A 25161-nucleotide genomic window follows, 5' to 3' on the forward strand; every position below is an offset into this window, starting at 1 on the left:
CCTAGGCAAATGAGTATCTACGCTAATGTATTCTCCATCTACCCATCAACCTCCTCTTATAATCTCTAATTGGGACTCCAACAGCCAAGATTAAAACTTAATTGATGGCTGAGATCATCTCCAAGTCGATCCATGTGAGTTTCTAGATGATTCACACTTTTCTCAATAATTCCTATTAATTAACCATTTTTCCTAAGTTGGACTTAGGAAATTTTTAATTATGGTCAATTAATTTAATTGAGCCATCTCTAGGTGGAATTTCTAGAAACGATTTTTGGGTTTCGGAGAACTCTTGTGTTTTAGCCTCTCCACAAGGTCTTGATACTAGAAGACCATCCGATGCTACAAAAACTAACAGTGGCATCGCTTATACAGTGGCTTCGCTCATACTCTGTGGCATCACTTATTTTCTACGGTATGGCTCTCATTCTTTGTGGCGTGCCTCGCATTCTCTATGGTTCATATACTTCTCTATGGTTCGAATATCTATATCTGTGGAAGGATAAGATCTATGGCAGTTCCATATATATGCTAGTAGTGTTACATATGTTTATGAAAAACCTTACAACACTATGACTATGATAATAATATGTGGCAAGCAACCTAGATGCATGACCTTGATATTGTAGCGACATTGACATGGTAATGATCTAATATAACACAAAGACCTTTGAGATGACAATGACCCTAGTACGGCAGTGACTTTAATATTGCATGACAGGAACCTTCATATTAACCCTATACTAGCGACCCAAATCTATATGACAATGATCTTTATAGTGACCTTGATATGGTGACCTTTGACATGACAGTATCCTTTGGAGCATGATTGTGTGTTCATAACAGTAATGACAATGATGAATGACATGGTATGACAGTGCAGTGATGTATGACTAGATATGACAGTGACAGTGATAAATGGCATGGTATGACAGTGTCCTTATGACAAGTTGACAAGTGCTAATTAAGACAGAGGTCTATGTTATATATACAGTGATTTGGAGGCAGCCTTCTCAAAGTTTTTAAAAATGCTTCTTTGATTGACTTATGAGGATCATGTATGATCCCAAGTTGGCCCTAGGTGGCCTAATATGATTGATGTGTCTCATTCTTGTTGTACATTGTATCTCAGCTGAACATTTGATGAATATCTAAGAAGAATTTGGTTGGGTTTTCCCCCTTGTGGAGTTTTTCCCTAGTCTCTGACCTAAACCCTGGTGTCTCTATTGCATGTTTTTCTTATGTTGTTCTTTATTGTTTCATTGCATTGTTGATGTTATTGTTCTCTCTACATAATTGCTAATAATGATATGATGTTATGGGGTGAATGTTATATGAAAATGTTGAAAAAGTTTGAAAATGCAATTATCTACAACAGAGAACAATCTAGCCCTAAAAATTAACACCTGAGAAAATAAATCCATGTATTCCTAAATAAATCATTTATAAATGAGACATAGTACATAGATTTACCTAGTGATGGAACTGACACAGGTCCAAACACATCATTGTGCACTAGTTGTAATATTCCCTCTGACCTCGTAGAACCAAAGGAGAATTTGACCCGATTTTGCTTCCCATATAAACAATATTCACAAAAATCAAAATCCGGAGAGCAATTAAATATACCTTCTACCATACCATTACCGTGCAATACTCGAAGGCCCTTCTCTCTAATATGTCCCAGTGTTTGATTCATAGCATAGCCTTATCTCCAGAGATTGTAGGAGTTTTTCCTTCTTCTACTCCACTCTCAAGAACAATAGAACTATTATACCCATCACAACCGATGTTTCCTAGTCGTTTATATATAGTCCCAATCCAAACTCTTCTAAACAATACCATTGCTCCTCAAACCATCCTGCAAGTATCCTTTTCAAACATTGTTTTTACACTTGCATTGCTCATCTTGCTTACTGAAATCAAATTTCTAGCCAATCCTGTGATGTATAGAACACTAGGGAGTGTTCTAATCCTTCCACCCATGAGCTTCAACTTAACTTTTCCTCATCCTATGATTCTGGCTATTGAGTCATCTCCTAAGAAAACATCACCACCATCAAATCTTTCATACTCACAAAACCACTCCCTGTGAGGAGTCATATGAAAGGATGCGCCTAAGTCAACCAACCATGCTTCATGATCTACATATTTATTTGAAGAATCCAAGTACACATCCCCTCCATCTAAGGAGGTTTTTGCTTCTACGAGAAGAGCTTCTTCAGATCCCTTCCTTTCTCAACAATTTTGGATCTACAATCTTTCTTATAATGTCTTTCTTTTCCACATCTCCAACATACCTTTACGAACTTTCTTGGAGATTTAGATCTTCCTCTAGATTTATATCTCACACTCAAGGACTTATTTTTATTTCTATTCTGGGAGCATCCTCCTACAGACAAGGCATCTTCATTCTGGCTTTCCATGTTTCACTGTCTCATCTCCTCCAATAACAAGGATGCGAGTATAACAAGGATGTGAGTATTTCATCAAATCTTAATGTACTTGCATCACTACCTATGGCAACAACAAAACTATCCCACAAGTCTGGTAGAGAACATAAGACATTGATGCAATTATCATCGTCTAAAATTTAAATATCAACAGATAATAACTTACTTACTGCAGTATTGAAGGCATTCAAATGCTTTTTCACTGAGTCTCCATCCTTCATCTTCAGGTTATACAACTTCTTCCACAGGAACAAATTGTTCACCAAGGACTTAGACTGATATAAGGCCCCTAACTTGTCCCAGAAAGCCTTTGTTGTAGCTTCCCCTGAAACATTCAGTGATACTAAATTTGAGAGATACAATCATATTGTGCTTGTTGCCTTTCGATCCAACTTGGTCAAGTCTTTTGTTGACTTCCCTATTGGTGTAGTACTCAGATCCACAGCAATCCACTAATCTTTATCCACCAACAAATCTTCCATTTTGAGCTTCCACAACTCAAAACTCTACCCATTGAATTTCTTAATTTCTACCTTTGAATTGCTAACCATTTCCTTTTCACCACAAAAACCACTTCTGCAGATTTCCCACTGTAACAAGTTCTACCACAAGCTTGAGCCAAACCCCTTAGCCACAATAGGTGTCTCCTTGAAGCCAAAACTGCTCTGATACCAAATGTAGGTTTTAAGTTTCTACAGTGAATTACTGCAAACAGATTCTTAATAAAACAGAAAAGATGCAATGGCAAGCACACATTAACACAAATATTTTATCCTAGAAACCCAAATTGGGAAAACCAACAAGATTTTTTCAAAATATATTCTTCTGTATAGTATTACAATACAATATATATCTCGTGGCAACAATATATCGTCAATCCATTTACCTTGTACTAGAATATAACAACAGTTCCTTAACTAAAACTACAAAAGCATGGAAAAAACCACCATGCACCACAAACCGCTTTTAGAAAAAAAAACTTATGCGGAAAACTGCCAAAAATAGACACAAAAAACCACCTAGAGAAAATTTTCTAGAGGCGCTATCTCCAAACTCACCCCCCCACTACGCATTAATAGCTATACAAAGAATATAACACATACCCAACAAATTTAACAACTTATTCAAAAGGAAATGTCTTTTACGTTTAATATAATCATCATTAACAAGGAATATACGGAAGAAAAAATGTTGTAGAGAGAATTCTCTATCTCATAGACCCTTCATGGACCTTATTGCAAATTGAAATTAGTTACACTTAAGTTTCCTAAAGGTAAACTGCATTTTGCTCATGTCTAGCAGCGAATTATGGTATGTCACTTGACCTTTTTTAAAATTGCTTGAGATTTTTCAGAATTTGAAAGAGTAATCAGAATTTGAAAGAGTAAGGGTTGTGCATAATACTATATAGTACAACTTGTCATGCTTACAAGCTTGAACCTTTGATATTCTTTATATATATATATATATATATATATATATATATATATACACATATATAATCATCATCCCCTAAAAAAATTGGGGGTGTGCTCTAACTATGTTGGGGATGCATCCCCTCATCCTGGAAACTAGTGCATCATAGAAATAAAGTGTATGTTCCTAACTCTCATGAATTGAGGAATTTGATTATGAATGAAATGCATGATGTCTCATATGCAAGACACATGGAATATCAAAAAAAAATTCAGTAATAAGAAGTGAATATTTATGGCCATGAACGAAGAAGGATGTAGCTAATCATATTATCCAATGCATGGAATGTCAAACAATGAAAGCTAAGCATAGAAACCCAACCGGTTTACGATAGCCATTACCAATTCCACAATGGAAATGGAATGTTGTACCTATTGATTTTATAACCAAAATACACAAGACAGCAAGGCAACATGATTCAATAATGGTGATAGTGCATAGATTGACAAACGCTGTGTTGAAAATGCCTTAGCCAGTAAAGACCTCGAATTGTCTTTCTCTAGCATGAATGTGAATTCATGACATAGACTTCAGTGTGATGAGTTGATTCCTAGTTCATTGGAATGGTCATCAGTAGATTGCATGCGTAGTGTTGGAGCTTCAGTTTGTTGGGGTCTTCTTCAATTAGACTACAAGATGAGGTGGCAGAGACAAGTCTAGTTAGGACAAGTTAGGACTGCAGAGACAAGTTCAACTTAGGACAAGTTAAGACTTCAAAGACAAGTGAAGAGAGGACAAGTTAAGTCCTCAATTAACTTGGTTCACAACTAGAGGAAATCAAGGAGCAACTCGAGCTAGTTAACTGAGAGCTAGTCCAAGTGTAACTGAGACTTGCTCTAGTTAACTGGAAAAAGGAACTCGTTGCACTTGTGTGAACAAAAATTTGAACTTGGCCTCCTTGCATGGATTGAAGTCTATTAAGGCAAGAGAAGGACGAAGGCATGGAGATTGATGATTCATTGTTGTTGGCAAAGCGCGTTGGTTGAGGAGCAAAGATCAAAATTCGAAGAGCAGAAGTCGAGCCTAGTTTCAGCAGGAAACAATTGTGTGTGTAGGCCGAGATCAAGAGGTAAGGCCGAGTGCATCTTCTCAAGGTTGAGAGCAATTGTGGAGATGAGATCAATTTCTCAAAGGCTATTTGTTGGTTGCAGTAGCAGCATACTGAATTTGTAAAAGATCTATTTGCTCAAAGAACAATCAATAAAAGCCCACAACAAAGAAAGCAAGTTTTCCCATTTGGGTTTCTTGGGTAAAACACTGGTGTCAAATTTATGTGTGTGCATGTGTTTTTATCTCAACTATTTTCCGCTACATGTTGAATGTTAAGAAACTTTGTATCTTGGTGAAAGTTAAACTTGGTTTCAGTTTTCAATTACCTTGATTTTTCAATAAATTCATCTAAGTAGTTGCAGAGTTTCAAGAAAACTAACATGGTATCAGAGCCACGCTTTGTATAAAAACCAACAACAGGTTTTGTCATTCAATGAAGAGTGCAGTTCAGTCAGTAGGTAGGCCTACACTAGAGTTTGAAGGGCAGTATTTTGCATAGCAGTGTTTGGATAGTAGTATGTCGTTCCAAGGACTTGTTGAGAAATCCACTAGGGCAGCAAGTTAATTGATTTCTCTTATTATGACATTATCTTGTGATGTTTCATTATTAGTTTTCCTTATTTCGATTTATCTTTTCTTATCATCAAGACTAATGCCAAACAACAAATAGTAAAGGACACGAGATGTAGGCACGCAGCCAGGGCAAAACCCCTACATTGGGGAAAACTATTGAAATTTTGATGCTCTATGTTGTTACAATCACTTAAATCCAGAACTTCTTTATGCTACAAAATAAGTTAAGTAATTGTAGATAGAACATAAACCATATAAACCATATGCACAATTGAAGACAGCCAAGAACTCAATGAGACACAGAGAAGTTAGGTCAATGACCAGGGCAAAACCCACAAGGGGAAAACCCAACCAGATTCTTCTTCTATTAGAAATCAATTGTTCAGCAAAGATACAAAGTACAATGAGAGAATGAAGAAGTTCACCCAAATCTGAAGAAGATCTCTAACAGCAGTAGCTGATGCAAACACTAAATCACTTTGGCTCTCCAAGATCTGCTCTTGCTCTTCAAGACTCTTTCTCTCTCTCTCTCAATCTTCCTCTAGACTCTCCAACTCTCTCTTTCTCAAGTTCGAATTCTCCTCTCACAAGCACAAGTGTGTCAAGTGAGGATGAGAGGCACAAATATATAGGAAGAGCAAGGAGGCCAAATTCGTGAGGGAGTAACTACTATGCCTTGAGGAGGAGTTACATATGCCAAAATAGGAGTGTAACTTATGTCGTAAAGGAAAGGAGTGTAACTTATGCATTTAGGAGAGAAGTGTAACTTATGCATTGAAGAGGTGTAAGAGGAATCTTTCTATGACAAGTCATTAACTTGTGTAAGGGAGTGTAAGAGGTGCATAAGAGCATTAAAGAGAGAGAGGAATGAATCCATTAAGAGAGAGAGACATAGTAACATATGCATTAATTGAGGGGAGTTACATATGACATGATTGAGAGACTTGAATTTCTTTTTAATAATAATATAATAATCATAAAGAGGATAATAGTAATAATAATAATAATATTGATGATTAAGTTAAAAATTAAACAATTGAGATTGATTAAGGACAAGTTAAGTGATTTTCCATCGTATATATATGATTACGAATTGATGGAAAGTGATTTACTATTTTTGGAAAGTCGTGGTTGCAAAGATAGACATGACTTTCTATTTTTAGCAAGTCACTTTAGAAAGGTCGGAAATGAAAGTTTATTCAAGGAAATTCATCCCATAGCTGTCAATTTTCAACAAAAATCCAGTCAAGTAATTCTTCCTTCTGTAGATTCAAAAATAAAGACTGAGATGACCAAGACCCTCATAATCTAGACTAAAGACTACTTCCATCCATCAAGTCAACCTTGACACATCATGCTTCAGTTTTGTGGCATCTTAATTATGCTTCAGTCCCGTGACAGTTCCAAACAAGCTTCAATACTTTAGTTATGTGATATCCCAAATGAGCTTCAGTCCTGTGATGGTAGTACTCATAATAAAATTCGGTCTTGTAGAGTTAGTACACATGATCATACAATGCTTCAGTGAACTTTGGTCCTGTAATGATAGCACACATTGTCCCGCAATACAGTTTCAGTCCTCGGTCCTGCGGTGATAGCCCATGTTTCGATCCAGCAATGATAACAAACACTGCAATACAGTCATGCCTCAGTCCTGTGGTGATAGCCCTAGTTTCAGTCCTCGGTCCTGTGGTGACAGCCAAGACCAAGAGGATGATCCTAGATGGACTCTAGAATCATGTAGTCCCTCATGTTGCAATCTGCAGGTAAAAAACAGCTAAGGAGATGTGGGATGCCTTCGTCAAACTCTATCAAGACCCTTTCAAGAACCGGAAGATGATTCTCAACGAGAAGTTGAGGACAATCAAGATGATGAAGGGTGAGACTGTAACTTCCTATCTCACCAGGATTCAAGGAGTCTGAGATGAGCTAGCAGTTGTAGGAGAGAAGTCGGTGGATGGAGAGCTAGTACGAGTTGCTATAAATGGGTTTACCAGGGAGTGGGCTACTTCTGTTCAAGGGATTATTGGACAAGATAAGTTGTTAGATTGGGAGCGCATGTGGAGTGACTTCACTCAGGAGGAGCTAAGGCTCAGTCTAGTTGAGGCTTCTAGCAGCACTGGCAAGGGTGCCAAGGTTGAGAAGGACGAGGAGAACTTTGCCTTGGCAGGCAAGAGTAGCAAGGCCAAGGGCAAGAAGGGCCAAGGAGAGGCCGAGTCTAGTCAGAAGGGCAAGAAGAAGGATCTAAGCAAGATCAAGTGCTTCCATTGCCATGAGTTTGGACACTATGCTAGTAAGTGTCCTAATCGAAAGGAGTCCAATAAGGATCATGTCGCTGCATCAGCAGAGGTAGATGCATTTTCTACCTAGTTCGAGAAGGATTTCAATTGATTGCTTGCATAGCAAGCTCCGCAGACAACAGTATTTGGTATATTGATTCAGGAGCATCCTTCCACATGATTGAGAACAAGAAGAGTTTCAGCGACCTGAAGGAGAAAGACATGCAAGTTCATATTGAGCTAGGAGATGATGGTCAATATGCAGCTAGAGAAGTTGGTACTGTCAGTTTTCAGAGGGAGTCAGGTGATCCTCTTCATCTCAGAGATGTTCTCTATGTTCCAAGATTGAAGCAAAATCTTGTTTCAGTAGCTACCCTTGAGGACAAGGGATATGATATCATCTTCAGTAGAGGTAAGGTGTACCTTCAGCGCTTAGCTTTTGGATGTAAGAAGTAGATAGGAGTGAGGGAGACAAATCTCTACAAGTTGCAGGTTGAGACAGGTGCAGCCTTGAGCAATAAGGCAAGGAGTGCACAAAGTAGAGAAGTGGTGGTTGAACGAGAGTAGGATAGAGCTCTCAAGATGGAGCCTCAGCCAGTATCTCAAGTTCAGGTTAAGCTAGTGGGCAGTTGGACTGACCAACAGGATGATGATGGTGAGGACCATGGCCCAGAGCGAGTGGAGGCAGCCACTTAGTCAAAGACTCCTAGTATAGGGAGAGTTCAAGCCAAGTGAGCAGAGAATTTGGGAGATCATAAGAGAGTTGAGTCTCTCAACATCAAGAAGCAGACAGGTACATAGGATACATGGCACTTATGACTAAAGAGGTGGACTCGCAGAGCATGATGGGAAAGAACAGGTCTTCAAAGCAAGTTCCACAAAAGAAAGCAGGGAAGTCTTCTAGTTCAAAAGGAGCAGCTACACCAGCGGAGAACTTGGTAGTCTTGGAGACAGATCCATGTGGACGAGGTTCTTCCAAGAACAGCGTCCTCACTAAGAGGGAGTGTCGAAATTAGTAGCGAGAAAGTGATTCCTTGATTAGTGCCTTAATTCAAGGAGTCAAATTCGGGTTTCTTCTTTGTCATACTCAATTTCCTAAAAATGAGGAGATTCCCTATAAATTAGGACAAGTTCCTATAATTTAGGAATTAGTCCCTAAAAATTAGGACGAGTTAGAATGCAGTTCACTGATGTGTTAAAATTGAAGGTCAAGTTCTTGATTTTTTAGTGTGAGTTGATTGAGGAAAAACACAAGTGGTTGACTTGAAATAGGACGAGTTGCATGAGCAGTTAACTCATGCTAAATCAATCACAAAATCATTCCTTAATTAGAAATTCACTAATTTTAGCCATCTGAAATGCTATAAACAAGGAAAGAAGGCACAATTGTATTCATTCTTGTATGCACCAGTTTTGTGTGTAAGCTTGTAAGTGAGTGTGGTAAGAATAAGCCTTGTGTGAGTTAGTAGAAGGCAGTTTCCCCTTGGCTCATGCGCTAGAAATTAGGAGCTAAAGGATCAGCTCTTGCGCAAGGAATTAGGGACTTGGTTCCTTGTGTTGAAGTATGTAACTAGGTTCGGTCTTCATAAATATGAAATGTACTCTTAATTCTTGTATATTGTAAAAAGAAAGAAAATTATTATTATTATTATTGTTGTAGCATGGGTTTCATGCTCAAGGTTAATTTATTTGTAGGTCAAGCACCCATTGAGTGCTTCTAAGGTTTGTCATAGAGTCAAGAAGTCAATTGAGTCATTGTCATATATGAAAGACCCCATTAGGCATATTGTATGATGTCAGGAGAATTTATTTGAGTCATAAAAGTGTCATAAAGACCCTCAGAGACCTAGTCAACCTATAAAAGACAAGTCAGCCTAAAAAGCAGTGACGTCAACCTCATTAGGGTCATTCGACCACCATGGAAAGCACATATATAAGAGGTACTCGACCTCATTTGGCATCATCAATCAAGTTCGATTAAGAGACAACAAGAAGACCTAAAAGACAAGAGAAAAAGAGGAGAGATAGAGGAAGGAGGAACGAAGCATTTGAAGTTTGTTTTGGGTCACCTTCATCCCACACGTGCGAGTAAACCAGGGCATCTTTTGCAGCAGTAAGACTGAAATTGCAGTCACCACATAAGGCCGAATTTTGGAGTCATAAGGATCTAGATTACAGGCCGAATTGTTGAGGAAGAAGCAGCGCCTGTAGTGAAGGAAGAAAGAGTCATTTGACACCATCTTATCTCACACGTGCCAAACTAGGGTTTCTGTAGTGGAAGCTGAAAATTGCAGTCCTGAGGTAGCAAGCCGAAATTCTGAAGAGAGGCCAAAATCTTAAGTATTGGAGCAAGTTTGACTAGCGTTGACTTTATTGAAGAGAAGCTCATTAAGAAGAGGTTTGACTTGGTCTTGGAGGGGTCTTGGTCTTGGGTCATAGGCCTTGGAATTTATCATTTGAAGATTCTATAAGAAGAGAAGAATTCCAGTGGGTTTTCGTCTCAAGAGGAGAGTTTCTGGCCCTGGCTAGTAGCCTACTTTTTGTGTCCTCTTGTCTCATTGATCTTCATTGTTTGGTAGTTGTTTGATAATAAAAGAACACTATAATAATCAAGATAAGAAGAAGTTAACTACACGTACATCAACTTAAGTAAAGGAACATCACAAGCAGTTATCAAAGTAAGAGAAATCACCCTCATCTAGCATCTCTATATTTCTCAACACCTTAGGTTTGCGCTAGGAATACGAAGCAGAGGAGGAACAAGGGAAGAGGGCAACGTGATTAGCATTCTTACAAGGGTTTCATGCTTAGGATAAGCAGCAAGAAGGGTATATTCTCCAAGTGAAACAGTTGTATTTGTAAGAGATCAATTGCTCAGTTTCTATCAATAAACAAGCATAGGGTTTTCCCAATTGGATTCCCTACAAAAATTTTGTGTCTTGAATTGTGTGAATTGTATTTATTTTTGTTCCTATTCCAATGCAAATTTGAAGTAGAAACATTTTGTGTTTTAGTGAAAAAAACCTAGTTCTCAGTTTTCAAATTGTTCACTATAGCAGATCAGAATTTCCTAGAATTTCTACATGGTAGCAGAGAGTGGATCAGAATAAATACCAGCACAAAGTGATTGGCACATCCAAGTGCAACTCATCATAAGAAAAACATCCTCTGAGGCAGGTCGCAGATCAAGGTGCTCAACAAAGGGAGAAAGACATATGTTTTGGAGCGATCATTGTGACAGTGAGTGAGCCGAGTTTGATCAGAAGTGAAGGCTGAGTTGAAGCAAATTCTAGGCAGGTTTTGTGTGAGTCTACTGGTGGGACAGACCTCTGAGTTTAGGCCGCAATTCTGCAGAGTTTGGGCAAGAGGGCCAAGGGTCTTGTAGTCTCTATTTGGAGAGGCCAAAAGGCATAACACAGGTGCCATATCAGTCCCAGAGGCCAGTGTCTGGAAGGAGCTTGACAAGGGAGGAGGATCGCAGCTTTAGAAGGTTTTTTTTTTGGAGCAAGAAAGTCGGGCTAATCAGGCCGGATCATACAATAGTACACGCAGGCCCAAACTTGAGTAAAATGGTATGTTGATTGGTGTTTTAAGTTGATTTTGTTGCTAAGTGGATAAGGTCTTGTTGGACAATCTGTGTGGGCAGCTTATATACAAGTGGGAAGTCTATTAGGAGTTGTCATAAGTAGCCCAAGTTCAGTACTTGTGAAGGACTACAAGACTGATAGGAGAGGCGGAAATATTTGAGCCCTAAGTACAGCCCCTTGTGAAGGACTACAAGACTGTTAGTGGGCAGGAGTTGGTGAGTTCTCTATGTAGCCAGAATGACACACGCTGGAGTAGGATTGAGAAAGATGGATAGACTTGATGGCGCCTCAAATTTTGTTGTTTGGAAAGTCTGGATAACGTTCTTGTTGGACAAGTTTGGGCTGAAGGATTTCGCTGAGAAAGGTGTTGCAAAACCTTCAAATCCAGATGAGTTAAGGCTTTTCCAAAGTCAAATGGCCAAGCCCAAAAGGATAATCGTAGATGGACTCCAGGATCATGTAGTCCCTCATGATGCAGGTAAAGATACAGCTAAGGAGATGTGGGATGCCTTAATCAAGCTCTATCAAGACCTTTCCAAGAACCGAAAGATGATTCTCAAAGAGAAGCTGAGGACAATCAAGATGTTGAAGGGTGAGACTGTAACTTCCTATCTCACAAAGATTCAAGGAGTCTTAGATGAGCTAGCAGTTGTAAGAGAGAGGTCGATGGATGGAGAGCTAGTACGAGTTACTATAAATGGGTTTATCAAGGAGTGTGTTGCTTTTGTTTAAGGGATTATTGGACGAGATAAGTTGTCGGATTGGAAGCGCATGTGGAGTGACTTCACCCAGGAGGAGCCAAGGCTCAATCTAGTTGAGGCTTCTAGCAACAATGGCAAGGGTGCCAAGGTTAGCAGGATGAGGAGAAATTTGCCCTGGCAGGCAAGAGTAGCAAGGCCAAGGGCAAGAAGGGCCAAGGAGACGCTAAGTCCGGTCAGAAGAGCAAGAAGAAGGATCTAAGCTAGATCAAGTGCTTCCATTGCCATGAGCTTGAACACTATGCTAATAAGTGTCTTAATCGGAAGAAGAAGGAGTCCAGTAAGGATCATGTAGCTGCATCAACGGAGGTAGATGCATTTTCTGCCCAGTTCGAGAAAGATTTCTCATTGATTGGTTGCATGGCAAGCTCAGCAGACAGCAGTATTTGGTATATTGATTCAGGAGCATCCTTCCACATGTTCGGGAACAAAAAGAGGTTTAGCCACCTAGAGGAGAGGACATGCGGGTTCAGATTGAGCTAGGAGATAATGGTCGATATATAGCTAAAGGAGTTGGTACTGTCAATTTTCAGAGGGAGTCAGATAATCCTCTTCATCTCAGAGATGTTCTCTATATTCCAAGATCGAGGAAGAATCTTGTTTCGGTGGCTACCCTTGAGGACAAGGGATATGATATCATCTTCAACAGAGGTAAGACGTACCTCTTGCTCTTAGCTTCTAGATGTAAGAAGCAGATAGGTGTGAGGGTGAAGAATCTCTACAAGTTGCAGGTAGAGACAGGTGCAGCCTTGAGCAACAAGGCAGGGAGTGCACAGAGTAGAGAAGTGGTGGTTGAGCGAGAGCAGGATAGAGCTCTCAAGATGCAGCCTCAGCTAGTATCTCAGTTTTAGGTTAACCTAGTTGGCAATAGGGCTGACCAGCAAGATGAGGTTGATGAGGACCATAGCCTAGAGCGAGTGGAGGCAGCCACTCAGCAAGAGACTCCTAGTATAAGCATAGTTCCAGCCAAGTGGGCAGAGAATTTGGGAGATCATAAGACAATTGAGTCTCCTAGCATCAAGAAGCAGACACACAGGTACACAGGGTACATGGCACTTATGACTAAAGAGGTGGACTCATAGAGCATGGTGGTAAAGAACGGGTCTTCAAAGTGGGTTTCACAAAAGAAAGCAAGGAAGTCTTCTAGTTCAGATGGAGCAGTTGCAACAACGGAGAACTCGATAGTGTTGGAGACAAATCCAGGTGGACATGTTCTTCCAGGAACACCTTCCTCGCTAAGAAGGAGAGTTGAAAATAGTAGCAAGAACGTGATTCCTTGATTTTTTCCCTAATTCAAGGAGTCAAATTCGAGTTTCTTCTTTGTCATACTTGATTTCCCAAAAATTAGGAGATTCCCTATAAATTAGGACGGGTTCCTATAATTTAGGAATCAGTCCCTAAAAATTAGGACGAGTTAGGATGCAGTTATTTGATGTGTTAAAATTGAAGGTCGAGTTCATGATTTTCTAGTGTGAGTTGATTGAGGAATAACACAAGTGATTGAGTTTCAAGTGGTTGACTTGAAATAGGACGAGTTGCATGAGCAGTTAACTCATGCTAACTCAATCAATCACAAAAACATTCCTTAATTAGAAATTCACTAATTTTAGCCATCTGTATTGCTATAAAGAAGGAATGAAGGAACAATTATATTCATTCTTATATGCACTAGTTTTATGTGTAAGCTCGTAAGTGAGTGTGACAAGAAGAAAACCTGTGTGAGTTGGTAGAAGGCAGTGTTCCATTGGCTCATGTGCTAGAATTGAGGAGCTAAAGGATCAGCTCTTGCGCAAGGAATTAGGGACTTGGTTCCTTGGGCTTGCGCTAGGAATTTGGAGCAGAGGAGGAGCAAGGGAAGAAGAAAGCGTGATCAACATTCTTGCAAAGGTTTCATGCTTAGGATAAGCACAAAGAAGTGAAACAATTGTATTTGTACAAGATCAATTGCTCAATTTCTATCAATAAACAAGCAGAGGGGTTTCCCAATTGGGTTCCCTAGAAAAAATTTGTTTCTTGAATTGTGTGAATTGTATTTATTTATGTTCCTATTCCGCTACAAATATGCAATAGAGAAATTCTATGTTTTAGTGAAGAGAAACTAGTTTTCAGTTTTCAAAATTGTTCACTATAGCAGATCAGAATTTAGTGGATTTTCTACACGGTATCAGAGAGTGGATCAAAATAAATACCAGCACAAGGTGATTGGCACATCTAAGTGCAACGCATCAATGTTACATTAATCGTTATCGGGATAATATTGGCGCAAGGAAAAAATCGGAGAAAATCGTAATTATCGGGAAAAAATCGTTTGGTACAAAAATATTCATTTTTTTTCAATTTTTTTAATATCTAAACCATCTACAACATAAAATAAATACATTGACACATAAATATGATAAAATAACTAATATATAAGATGTTTAATATCATTTCTAGTGCTAAAATCACACATAACATTGAATCATGCCCTGAATAGTAAGTCCCAACTCAGCCTCAAAATATCAACAAAAAATATAATAATATATCTCATCATGTCATAATGTCATATACAATAAAATGAAGAAAATAACTAAAGTCTAATCCTATTGATTTCCTCTACCCCTCTTGTGAGAAAATGCCACAGCTTTCCCTTTCCCTCTAGATGTAGATGCTGGTGCTAGTGGAGTTGGCAGTGGAGTTTGTTGTGCTCTAAAAGCTAAAGAACTAGAAGTAGGAGCTATAGGAGGTAGACCACGTCCTCTACTGGTGGCAGGGGTAGCCCGGGCAGGTGGTGTCACCTGGAAACATTACAATCTCCCAATCCTGAAATCCTGAAAAACTGATAAGTCTGCTGGATTTTGAATGAAATCTAAAATTCTACTTTCTCCATATGAAATCCAATGAGGCCGGAACCACTCTCAAACATCCTGAGTCATTTCATGGTAATGTTAAAAATTTAAGTAAAAGATTCTCCTTAATCTTCATTTTCATCCTTTTACTTTAAGAATTTAACATTGCCATGAATAGCATATCAATACTAGGGCCTAGACTTGATCATTAAGCTGCCCCACTCAAAAATTATTTGTTTCTTTCAAAAAAAATTGCATTTCGAACATTTAGCATCCCTTATAAAACCGTGCTGCCCCGACCCTTGGCGATAAATTGGGAGAAAATCGCGATTTTTTCGAAATTATCGGGTATAAAAAAAATCTGCGATTATTGCTCGCGATAATATCAGCTTCAAGAAAAAATCGCGATAAAACCATAATATCGCGATTTTCACAACACTGCAACACATCATAAGAAAAACATCATATGAGGCAGGTCACAGATCAAGGTGCTTATAGATGGGAGAAAGACATTTATTTTGGGGTGATCTCTGTGACAGCGAGTGAGTTGAGTTTGATCAGAAGTGCAGGCCAAGTTGAAACGAATTTTGGGCAGGTTTTGTGTGAGTCTACTGGTGGGACAGGCCTCTGAGTTTAGGCCGCAGTTCTGTACAGTTTGGGCAAGAGGGCCGAGGGTCATGTAGTCTCTATTTGGAGAGGCGGAAAGGCATAACACAGGTGCCATATCAGTCCTAGAGGCCAGTGTATGGAAGGAGCTTGACAAGGGAGGAGGACCGCAGCTTTAGAAGGTTTCTTTTTGTAGCAGGAAAGTAGGGCTAACAAGGACTGTTAGAAGCCCTAACCAGGAAGGATCCTACAGTAGTACACACAAGCCCATAATTGAGTAAAAAGGTATGTTGATTGGTGTTTTAAGTTGATTTTGTTGCTAAGTAGATAAGGTCCTGTTGGACAATCTGTGTGGGTTGCTTATATACGGGTGGGAAGCCTGTTAGGAGTTGTCATAAGTAGCCCAAGTTAAGGAGTTGTCATAAGTAGCCCAAGTTCAGTTCTTGTGAAGGACTACAAGACTAATAGGAGAGGCAAAATTATTTAAGCCCTAAGTACAACTCTTGTGAAGGACTACAAGACTGTTAATGGGCAGGTGTTGGTGAGTTCTCTAAGTAGCCAGAATGACACACATTGGAGTAGGATTGAGAATGTTGGATAGACTTGATGCGCCTCACATTTTGGTGTTTGGAAGTCCGGATAACGTTCTTGTTGAACGATTTTGGGCTAAAGGATTTTGCTGAGAAAGGTATTGCAGAACCTTCAAATCCAAACCAAGAGGATGATCCTAAATGGACTCTGGAATCATGTAGTCCCTCATGTTGCAGGTAAAGATACAGCTAAGGAGATGTGGGATGCCTTAGTCAAGATTTATCAAGACCCTTCCAAGAACCGGAAGATGATTCTCAAAGAGAAGTTGAGGACAATCAAGATGTTGAAAGGTGAGACTGCAACTTCTTATCTCACGAGGATTCAAGGAGCCCGAGATGAGCTAGCAGTTGTAGGAGAGAAGTTTGCGGATGGAGAGCTAGTACAAGTTGCTATCAATGGGTTTACCAAGGAGTGGGCTACTTTTGTTCAAGGGATTACTAGACGAGATAAGTTGTTGAAGGAGTTAAGGCTCAGTCTAGTTGAGGCTTCTAGCAGCAGTGGCAAGGGTGCCAAGGTTGAGAAGGACAAGGCCATGGCAAGCAAGAGTAACAAGTCCAAGGGCAAGAAAGGCCAAGGAGAGGCCGAGTCAGTCAAAAGGGCAAGAAAGGCCAAGGAGAGGTCGAGTCCAGTCAGAAGGGCAAGAAGAAGGATCTAAGCAAAATCAAGTGTTTCCATTGCCATGAGTTTGGACACTATGCTAGTAAGTGTCCTAATCGAAAGAAGAAGGAGTCCAGTAAGGATCTTGTAGCTGCATCAGTGGAGGTAGATGCATTTTCTTCCCCGTTCGAGAAATATTTCTCATTGATTTCTTGCATGGCAAGCTCAATAGACATCAGTATTTGGTATATTGATTCAGGAGCATCCTTCCACATGACCGAGAACAAGGAGTTCCAGCCACCTAAAGGAGAAAGACATGCAAGTTCAGATTGAGCTAGGAGATGATGGTTAGTATGTAGTTGGAGGAGGTTGTATTGTCAATTTTCAGAGGGAGTCAGGTAATCCTCTTCATCTTAAAGATGTTTTCTATGTTCCAGAATTGAGGAAGAATCTTGTTTCGGTAACTACCCTCGAGGACAAGGGATATGATATCATCTTCAACAGAGGTAAGGTGTACCTCCAGCACTTAGCTTTTGGATGTAAGAAGCAGCTAGGTGTGAGAGTGAAGAATCTTTACAAGTTGCAAGTAGAGATAGGTACAGCCTTGAGCAACAAGGCAAGGAGTGCACAGAGTATAGAAGTGGTGGTTGAGTGAGAGCAGAATAGAGCTCTCAAGATGGAGCTTCAGCCAATATCTCAGTGTCAAGTTAAGCTAGTGGACAGTTGGGCTGACCAACAGGATGATGATGATGAGGACCATAGTCCAAAGCGAGTGGAGGCGCCCACTCAGTTAGAGACCCCCCGTATAGGGAGAGTTTTAGAAAAGTAGGCAAAGGATTTCAAAAATCAGAAGAGAGTTGAGTCTCCCAGAATCAAGAAGCAAACACACAGGTACACAGGGTACATGGCACTTATGACTAAAGAGGTGGACTCGTAGAGCATGGTGGGAAAGAACAGGTCTTCAAAGCAGGTTTTGCAGAAGAAAGCAGGGAAGTCTTCTAGTTTAGAGGAAACAGTTGCAGCGATGGAGAACTTGGTAGAGACAATTCCAGGTGGACGAGGTTCTTCCAGGAACACCTTCCTCACTAAGAGGGGGTGTTGAAAATAGTAGCGAGAAAGTGATTCCTTGATTTGTGCCTTAATTCAAGGAGTCAAATTCGAGTTTCTTCTTTGTCATTCTCAATTTCCTAAAAATTAGGAGATTCCCTATAAATTAGGACAAGTTCCTATAATTTAGGAATTTGTCCCTAAAAATTAGGACAAGTTAGGATGCAGTTAACTGATGTGTTGAAATTGAAGGTCGAGTTCTTGATTTTCTAGTGTGAGTTGATTGAGGAAAAACACAAGTGATTGAGTTTCAAGTGGTTGACTTGAAATAGGATGAGTTGCATGAGCAGTTAACTCATGCTAACTCAATCAATCACAAAATCATTCCTTAATTAGAAATTCACTAATTTTAGCCATCTAAATTGCTATAAAGAAGGAATGAAGGCACAATTGTATTCATTCTTGTATGCACCAATTTTGTGTGTAAGCTTGTAAGTGAGTGTGACAAGAAGAAGGCTTGTGCGAGTTGGTAGAAGGCAGTTTTCCCTTGGCTCATGCACTAGAATTTAGGAGCTAAAGGATCAGCTCTTGCGCAAGGAATTAGGGACTTGGTTCCTTGGGTTTGCACTAGGAATTCGGAGCAGAGGAGGAGCAAGGGAAGAGGGCAGCATGATCAACATTCTTGCAAGGGTTTCATGCTTAGGATAAGTAGGGAGAAGGGTGTATTCTCCAAGTGAAACAGTTGTATTTGTAAGAGATCAATTGCTCAGTTTCTATCAATAAACAAGCAGAGGGTTTTCCCAGTTGGGTTCCCTATAAAAAATTTGTGTCTTGAATTGTGTGAATTGTATTTATTTTTGTTCCTATTACGCTGCAAATTTGAAGTAGAGAAATTATGTGTTTTAGTGAAAAGAAACAAGTTTTCAGTTTTCAAATTGTTCACTATAGCATATCAGAATTTCGTGGATTTTCTATATAACTTGATTGGAGCGACAGCTTGATTCAGGACTGTAAGGCAGATCTTGCAAGAGAGTTTGAATGAAGGGCATAAGGCTTATGTACTATTTCTTTGAGTTGGAGGTATGGCATGGTGATGAGGAAAATCTTCTTGGGGCAAGGGAAGTACACTGCAGAGATTCATAGAAGGTTTCATATGCAGGATTGCAAGCACATGATCATGCATCTAGTCACAAACTGGAGGAAGGTGGATGCTAGCATAGCAAGGCGAGTAGATGCCACATTGTACAGGCAGCTTAATCGGTCGCTGGTGTACTTAGTCAACACACGAGCATGGCAAATTAAGGGTTATGGTACAAACAAGTTGATGGAATGAGGCTTAAGGGCTTCACAGATGTAGATTAGGCAAGGAGCTCTGCAAATTGGAAGAGTACTTCAAGTTACGTCTTCAGCATTGGATCAGCAATTGTTTCCTGGTTCAACAGGAACCAGAGATCAGTTGCTCTCAATTCAGCAAAGGTTGAATACATGGTTGCCATCTTGGCAGCATGTGAAGCCATCTAGATGAGGAAGTTGCTTGTGGGTCTTTTCAGGCAAAGGTTGGAATCCACCGTGATTTACTGTGACAATCAGAGTTGCATTAAGCTCTCTGAGAATCCAGTTTTTCATGACTGCTCCAAGCACATCGAGATCAGGTACCATCATCTCAGAGACTGTGTGTAGAAAGGGATAATAAAGCTACCGTACATTCCCACAGATGAGCAGGTTGCAGATATCTTGACAAAGGCCTTAGTCAAAGGCAAGTTTGTCTTTTTCAGAGATAAGTTGGGAGTTGTATAGAATCCCTTCCTCGCTAAGAGGGAGTGTTGAAAATGTAGCAAAGGAAGGTCTTTCGCTTGTGCCTTAGCCAGTAAAGACCTCAAATTGTCTTTCTCTAGCATGAATGTGAATTCAATGTGATAAGTTGATTTCCCATTCTGTGGAATGGTCATCAGTAGATTACATGCATAGTGTTAGAGATTCAGTTCGTTGGAGTCTTCTTTAGTTAGAGTACAAGATGAGGTGGTAGAGACAAGTCCAATTAGGACAAGTTAAGGCTGCAGAGACAAGTTCATGTTAGGATGAGTTAAGACTTTAGAGACAAGTGAAGAGAGGATGAGTTAAATCCTCAGTAAACTCGATTCACAACTAGAGGAAATCAAGGAGCAGCTCGAGCCAGTGAATTGAGAGCTAGTCCAAGTGTAACTGGGACTTGCTCCAGTTAACTATCAAAAGGAACTCGTTGCACTTGTGTGAAGAGAAATCCGAACTTGGCCTCCTTGCATGGATTACAATCTATTAAGGAAAGAGAAGGACGAAGGCACAAAGATTGATGATTCATTATCATTTGCAGATCTCATTCGTTGAGGAGCAAAGATCAAAATTCGAAGAGCAAAAATCGAGCCTAGTTTCAACAAGAAACAATTGTGTGTGCAAGCCGAGATCAAGAGGTAGGGCCAAGAGCAATGATCCGGAAGCAGGTTGAGAGCAATTGTGGAGCTGAGATTAATTTCTCAAAGGCTATTTGTTGGCTGCAATAGTAGCATACTGAATTTGTAAAAGATCTATTTGCTCAAAGAACAATCAATAAAAACCCACAACAAATAAAGAAGGTTTTCCCATTTGGGTTTCCTGGGTAAAACACTGGTGTCAAATTTATGTGTGTGCATGTGTTTTTATCTCAACTATTTTCCGCTACATGTTGAATGTTAAGAAATTTTGTAACTTGGTAAAAGTTAAACTTGGTTTCAGTTTTCAATTGCTTTGATTTTTCAGTAAATTCATGTAAGTAGTTGCAGAGTTTCAAGAAAACTAACAAGCTAGTCATTTTTACTCAAGTGAAACTTAGTCATAAGGGAACTAACATTGCATAAATCTACATGAAAGAAATTGTTAGATTACAAGGAGTGCCAAAAAAAAATTGAATATAGATCCAAAGTTTACATCAAACTTTTGGGGAGGGTTATTTTAAGAATTTGGCATAGATCTAAACTTTAGCACAACATATCATCCAAAATCAAATAGGCAAACAGAGAGTTAATCAAATAATCGAAGACATGTTGAGAATGTATGTGATGGAAAAACCATCCAAGTGGAAAGATTATCTACATTTGGTTAAGTTATCTTATAATAATGAGTATCAAACTTCATTGAAGATGAGCCCATTTGAAATTTTATATGGAAAAAAGTGCAATAATCGAATAAGTTGGGACAACATAGCAAATAGAGTAGGTACTTGGACCAAAATTTCTCCAAGAAATGAAAGAATAGATGACTAAAATTAAGCAAAACTTGAAATTAACCCAAGACAGATAAAAGTGTTATGCAGATAAGAACAAAACAGCTGAAGAGTTTAAAATGGGAGAGCATGTATTCTTAAAATTGAAGCCAAATAAAAGCTCATTGCATTTGGGCAATTGTACCAAGTTGGCAACTAAATTCCATGGTTCATTCAAGATATTGGGCAAAATAGGACCAGTTGCATAGAAGTTTACATTGCCTACTTCCATGAAAGTGCATAATGTATTTAATGTGTCTTTGTTGAAAAACTATATACATGATCCTAACCATGTCATCAATAGGACTTTGATTTAGGTGGAGCCAAAATGAGACTTCCATATACAGCCAATGTGTAGATTGGACAAGAAGGTCATTGTGCTCCCGGAACAAAGCCATCGCACGAGTAAAGGTCCAATGGACTAGCTCTAGCCCAAAAGAAGCGACATGGGAGCTTGAAGATGTTATGCAAGAACATACTGGCATTTATTTTGAAATCTTGATGTAAATTCGTATATATGCACACCTACATGGTGTTGAGCATTAAGGACAATGCTAGAAATAAGGGGTGAATGTAATATCCCGATTTTGACCCTGGATAAATAATCTATATTTGTACATGATGAAGGGATGAAGAGCCTAGATATGTAATGGTTTTGAGTATTAATAGTAAAATCATCATTTAATGCAAAACAAGGACAACAGTATAGGGGGTTATGACCCCACAAGGGAGGGGGAGTAGCCAGAGAGTCTAGAGCTTTGGGTTTATACTTTTATTAAACTCATTGCGGGAAATTAATGGAAAAGATGATTATGTGAGCCTCTTGGGTGAGGCCATGTGGCATTTTGAGAGCATGCGTATTTAACCATACATTTTTGGTTATTTGGGGCTTATTCATTTATTCTTCACCCTTGTTGTGAGGTTCTTTCTTCTTAGAGAGAAGAAGAATTTTATGCAAAAGATCCATTGTTGTGGCTATATGGGAATACTTGTTATGTTCCAGCTAAGAAATACTTGAGTGCTTGAATGCATTGGTATTAGGGGTGAGCTTGTTCATAGGTTGAAAGTCATTAGAGCTTTAGCATTGAGATTTCCTGACCAATAGCACAAGATCCCTAGAGAAAAATGGAATAGCCTGAGGGACTGCGTTGCAAAGAAAGGGATTCCTTTCCTTGGATTATGCAAGCTAAAGGGGAAAGAGAGCTAGAAGTTGAGATTGCCTTAGGACCGGTTGAGTATTTTGGCAGTTGTGATTGTTGTGTAAATTGTGTGAATAGAGAAAGCTTGAGAGTTGATTGCCTATGAGAGATAAAGTGAGCCTAGGCATCCATCCTTGTGGTATCATAGCCTCAACTCAAAGGTGGATGTTGTAGAGAATTAATGTGCAATAGAGCCTACAGTTGTGTGGAACATCCGATGTCTGCAATTAGTTGGTGAATCTTTCATTAAAGGATAAATGTTCTTTGTGTTCATGTGTATCATATTTCCGTTGTGTTATTTAATGGTTATCATTCTTTCAATGTTGAGTATGCTTATGCCCACAGGGGGCAGCTCAATTGACGATAGCCGTGTTATGAAGTATTATGTAAAAACATGAGATTCAAGGTTCAAATCCCCCATAGGTCAAACCAACAAAAAGAAATGTCGAGTATGGATATAAGCAATTGCGTTGCATGTATTTATGTTTTTTTGCATTTGCATGAGTTCTAATATAGCATGCATGTTTTCTTTATTTTTATTACATAATAAAGAACTGTATTAGAGAATTTGTCATACGTCCTCCAAGTAGGTACCTTGGGATGATAGATATAGTGTTTGGAAGCCCCTACATGTATATGAAGGATGCAATTTTTATGAGAAGGGCAAACCAATACAGCTTTATCAAAAATGAGAAATATTTCATAAGCAATGTACACAAAGATAAATCCAATAGATTTCTAGTAAGTGCTACTAATCAATTCTAGCAAAAAAATCAGCCAAGTAATGAATCAGTAAGAGTAAAGGCATCTCTAGAGGGATGTACTAAATAGCGAAAATGTCCATTCGAGGAGCTGTTGTACGCGTATATAGAAGTGTTCCAAGAGCCTAAATGGTTACCACCTAAGAGTGAAGTGTAGCATGAGATAGTTGTTGCCTAACACCCCATTGCCAAATATTGGGCCACGTAAACAGTTTGTCATAAAGCAAATGATGTAAAGAAACAATTGCAGTAACTACTTGAGCATGGAGTAATTCAACCAATCATCTCACCTTGTGGGTCACCAATTATCATGTACCCAAGAAGGATGGGACATGACGAATGTGTGCCAACTACAGGGCTTGGAACAAGATTACCCTCAAGAATTAATACCCTCTACCTAGGATCAATGATTTATTAGATTAGTGATTCAGCACTACTTACCAAAAAGGTCACTCGTCTTGATAGCACACAATGACCAGGCATAAATGTGGAATTCCACCACAGGGTTTTTTGAATCAACACCATAAAATAATTTTTATATCTTCTTGAGTTCACCATTGTATTCTAATAAGAGATATTACATTCACAGTTCTGGATATGTAGCCAACGGGGCATTGGTTCACTAATGAGGTCAGAATGTTAAGATGTCCATGCATGTTCATTCTCATCGTGGTCCGCACCACCTCCATGACATGGGTTCCAAATAAATGAGGCTGGATGCAACCGTGCCAAATCCTGGGCCAGAGCGACTCGGCAGAATAGGCACCTCTCAGACCTTGCAGCCTTATGGCATCCTTCTTGAAACACATCAATTAATGTGTGTTTGTGTCCTCGAGTTTTGATCATCCCCTAGTTTTTCTTGCCAGAGGAAGTATCCACGATTCCCATTGCCGTGACTTTGCAGGAGGTGATCAACCCATCTCAACCACAGCCTTTAGATTCAGAATATGCACTGTGAAGTTCCATTAGACCAAATGCTCAACGTATCTGTATAATCTCATTGGGATCAAAATAGTATTCACAAATCTAAAACAGGAACATTCTCTATGTGTCCCGAAGGGTTCAGACATCCCTATTGCAAAACATATTTGTAAAATGTTCAAATGGGGAGCAAAAGGTATCGTGTATGAACAATCCACAAATTACAATTTTAGAGGAAAAATGCAGAATAGAAAATAGTAAATACTTACTTGGCAACTGAGCACTCCTCCAACTTCTTTCCGGCTTCCATCCCAGATTCACAGGTCTAGTTTCTCTTTTATTCTTATTAAACCCCAAATAGAATGCCCAATCAAAAACCTGTGAAACAGGTTATCTTCATCGTTCTATGTTGCAAAAACTGTAGCAGCAAGCCCTTCCCTGATTAATAAATCCAACGCACAAGAGACGCTAGAAGCTGTCTTGGTGTTTGGGCGCTCAGAAAATTTGCATTGAGACTGTTTAAATAAATGGTGTCGATTTAATGAGCAACGCTTAGAGGATGGCGAATGGCGATCGCATGGGATCGTTTCATGGAACCTCTCTTGTGCTTTTGAGAGAACATCGGCTGCCTTGTATGCTGTCATGCTGTTATCTCATATTTGCCAACGTTTACCATGGGTTAATATGGTGGACAATGAGGATATAAGCACAACTTATATTTATTATTGTAGGTGGCATAAAAGGAGGTTATTGTTCATTGTAGGTGCCGGCAGAAGGAAATTTCATTTAAGTTTATGTCATAATAGTAAGCAATATTATATAAATTGTAATTATAAGTTAAAGATGGGTTACAAGTTAAGATATCAAAATTGTTGATGATATCGCTATAAAAGTGAGAAAAAAGGGTCTAAAACTTGTATTTTTTTAGCCATGGTAGGGTTGTTACTGCTCTTTGTATATAACATTGTGATTGCGTCGAAGACTTTCTTGTAGGGTTTGTTAATTCTATGTGAAGGTAGTATGCTTGATAATAATTAATGCAGTTGATGGGTTAGTTTCAAGATTTGCTTTAATGGAAGTTTAGGTCCTATTAAGGACCTCTTTCTTGGGTTCTACTCGCCCCTTGGGGCTTATTCAACTACTTATTTCGTCTTTCCATTT

At 39.2% G+C, this 25161-nt stretch overlaps 1 protein-coding gene across 1 annotated transcript in view; it reads right to left on the reverse strand.

Moving 5' to 3' along the window:
• Positions 1–24654, reverse strand: part of LOC149166759 (uncharacterized) — a 195239-nt gene extending 170585 nt beyond the window's left edge. Inside the window, exon 1 of the mRNA XM_089431409.1 lies at positions 24270–24654. Coding sequence (XP_089287535.1) covers positions 24270–24310 — 41 coding nt within the window. The 5' untranslated portion in view covers positions 24311–24654. The remainder of the gene's footprint in view (positions 1–24269) is intronic.
• Between the last annotated feature and the right edge of the window lie 507 nt (positions 24655–25161).

This window comes from Pinus tabuliformis, chromosome 5_1 (assembly GCF_031772625.1).
Source record: "Pinus tabuliformis cultivar Carrire ecotype Pingquan chromosome 5_1, CPIR1, whole genome shotgun sequence".
Taxonomy (NCBI): Eukaryota; Viridiplantae; Streptophyta; class Pinopsida; order Pinales; family Pinaceae; genus Pinus; species Pinus tabuliformis.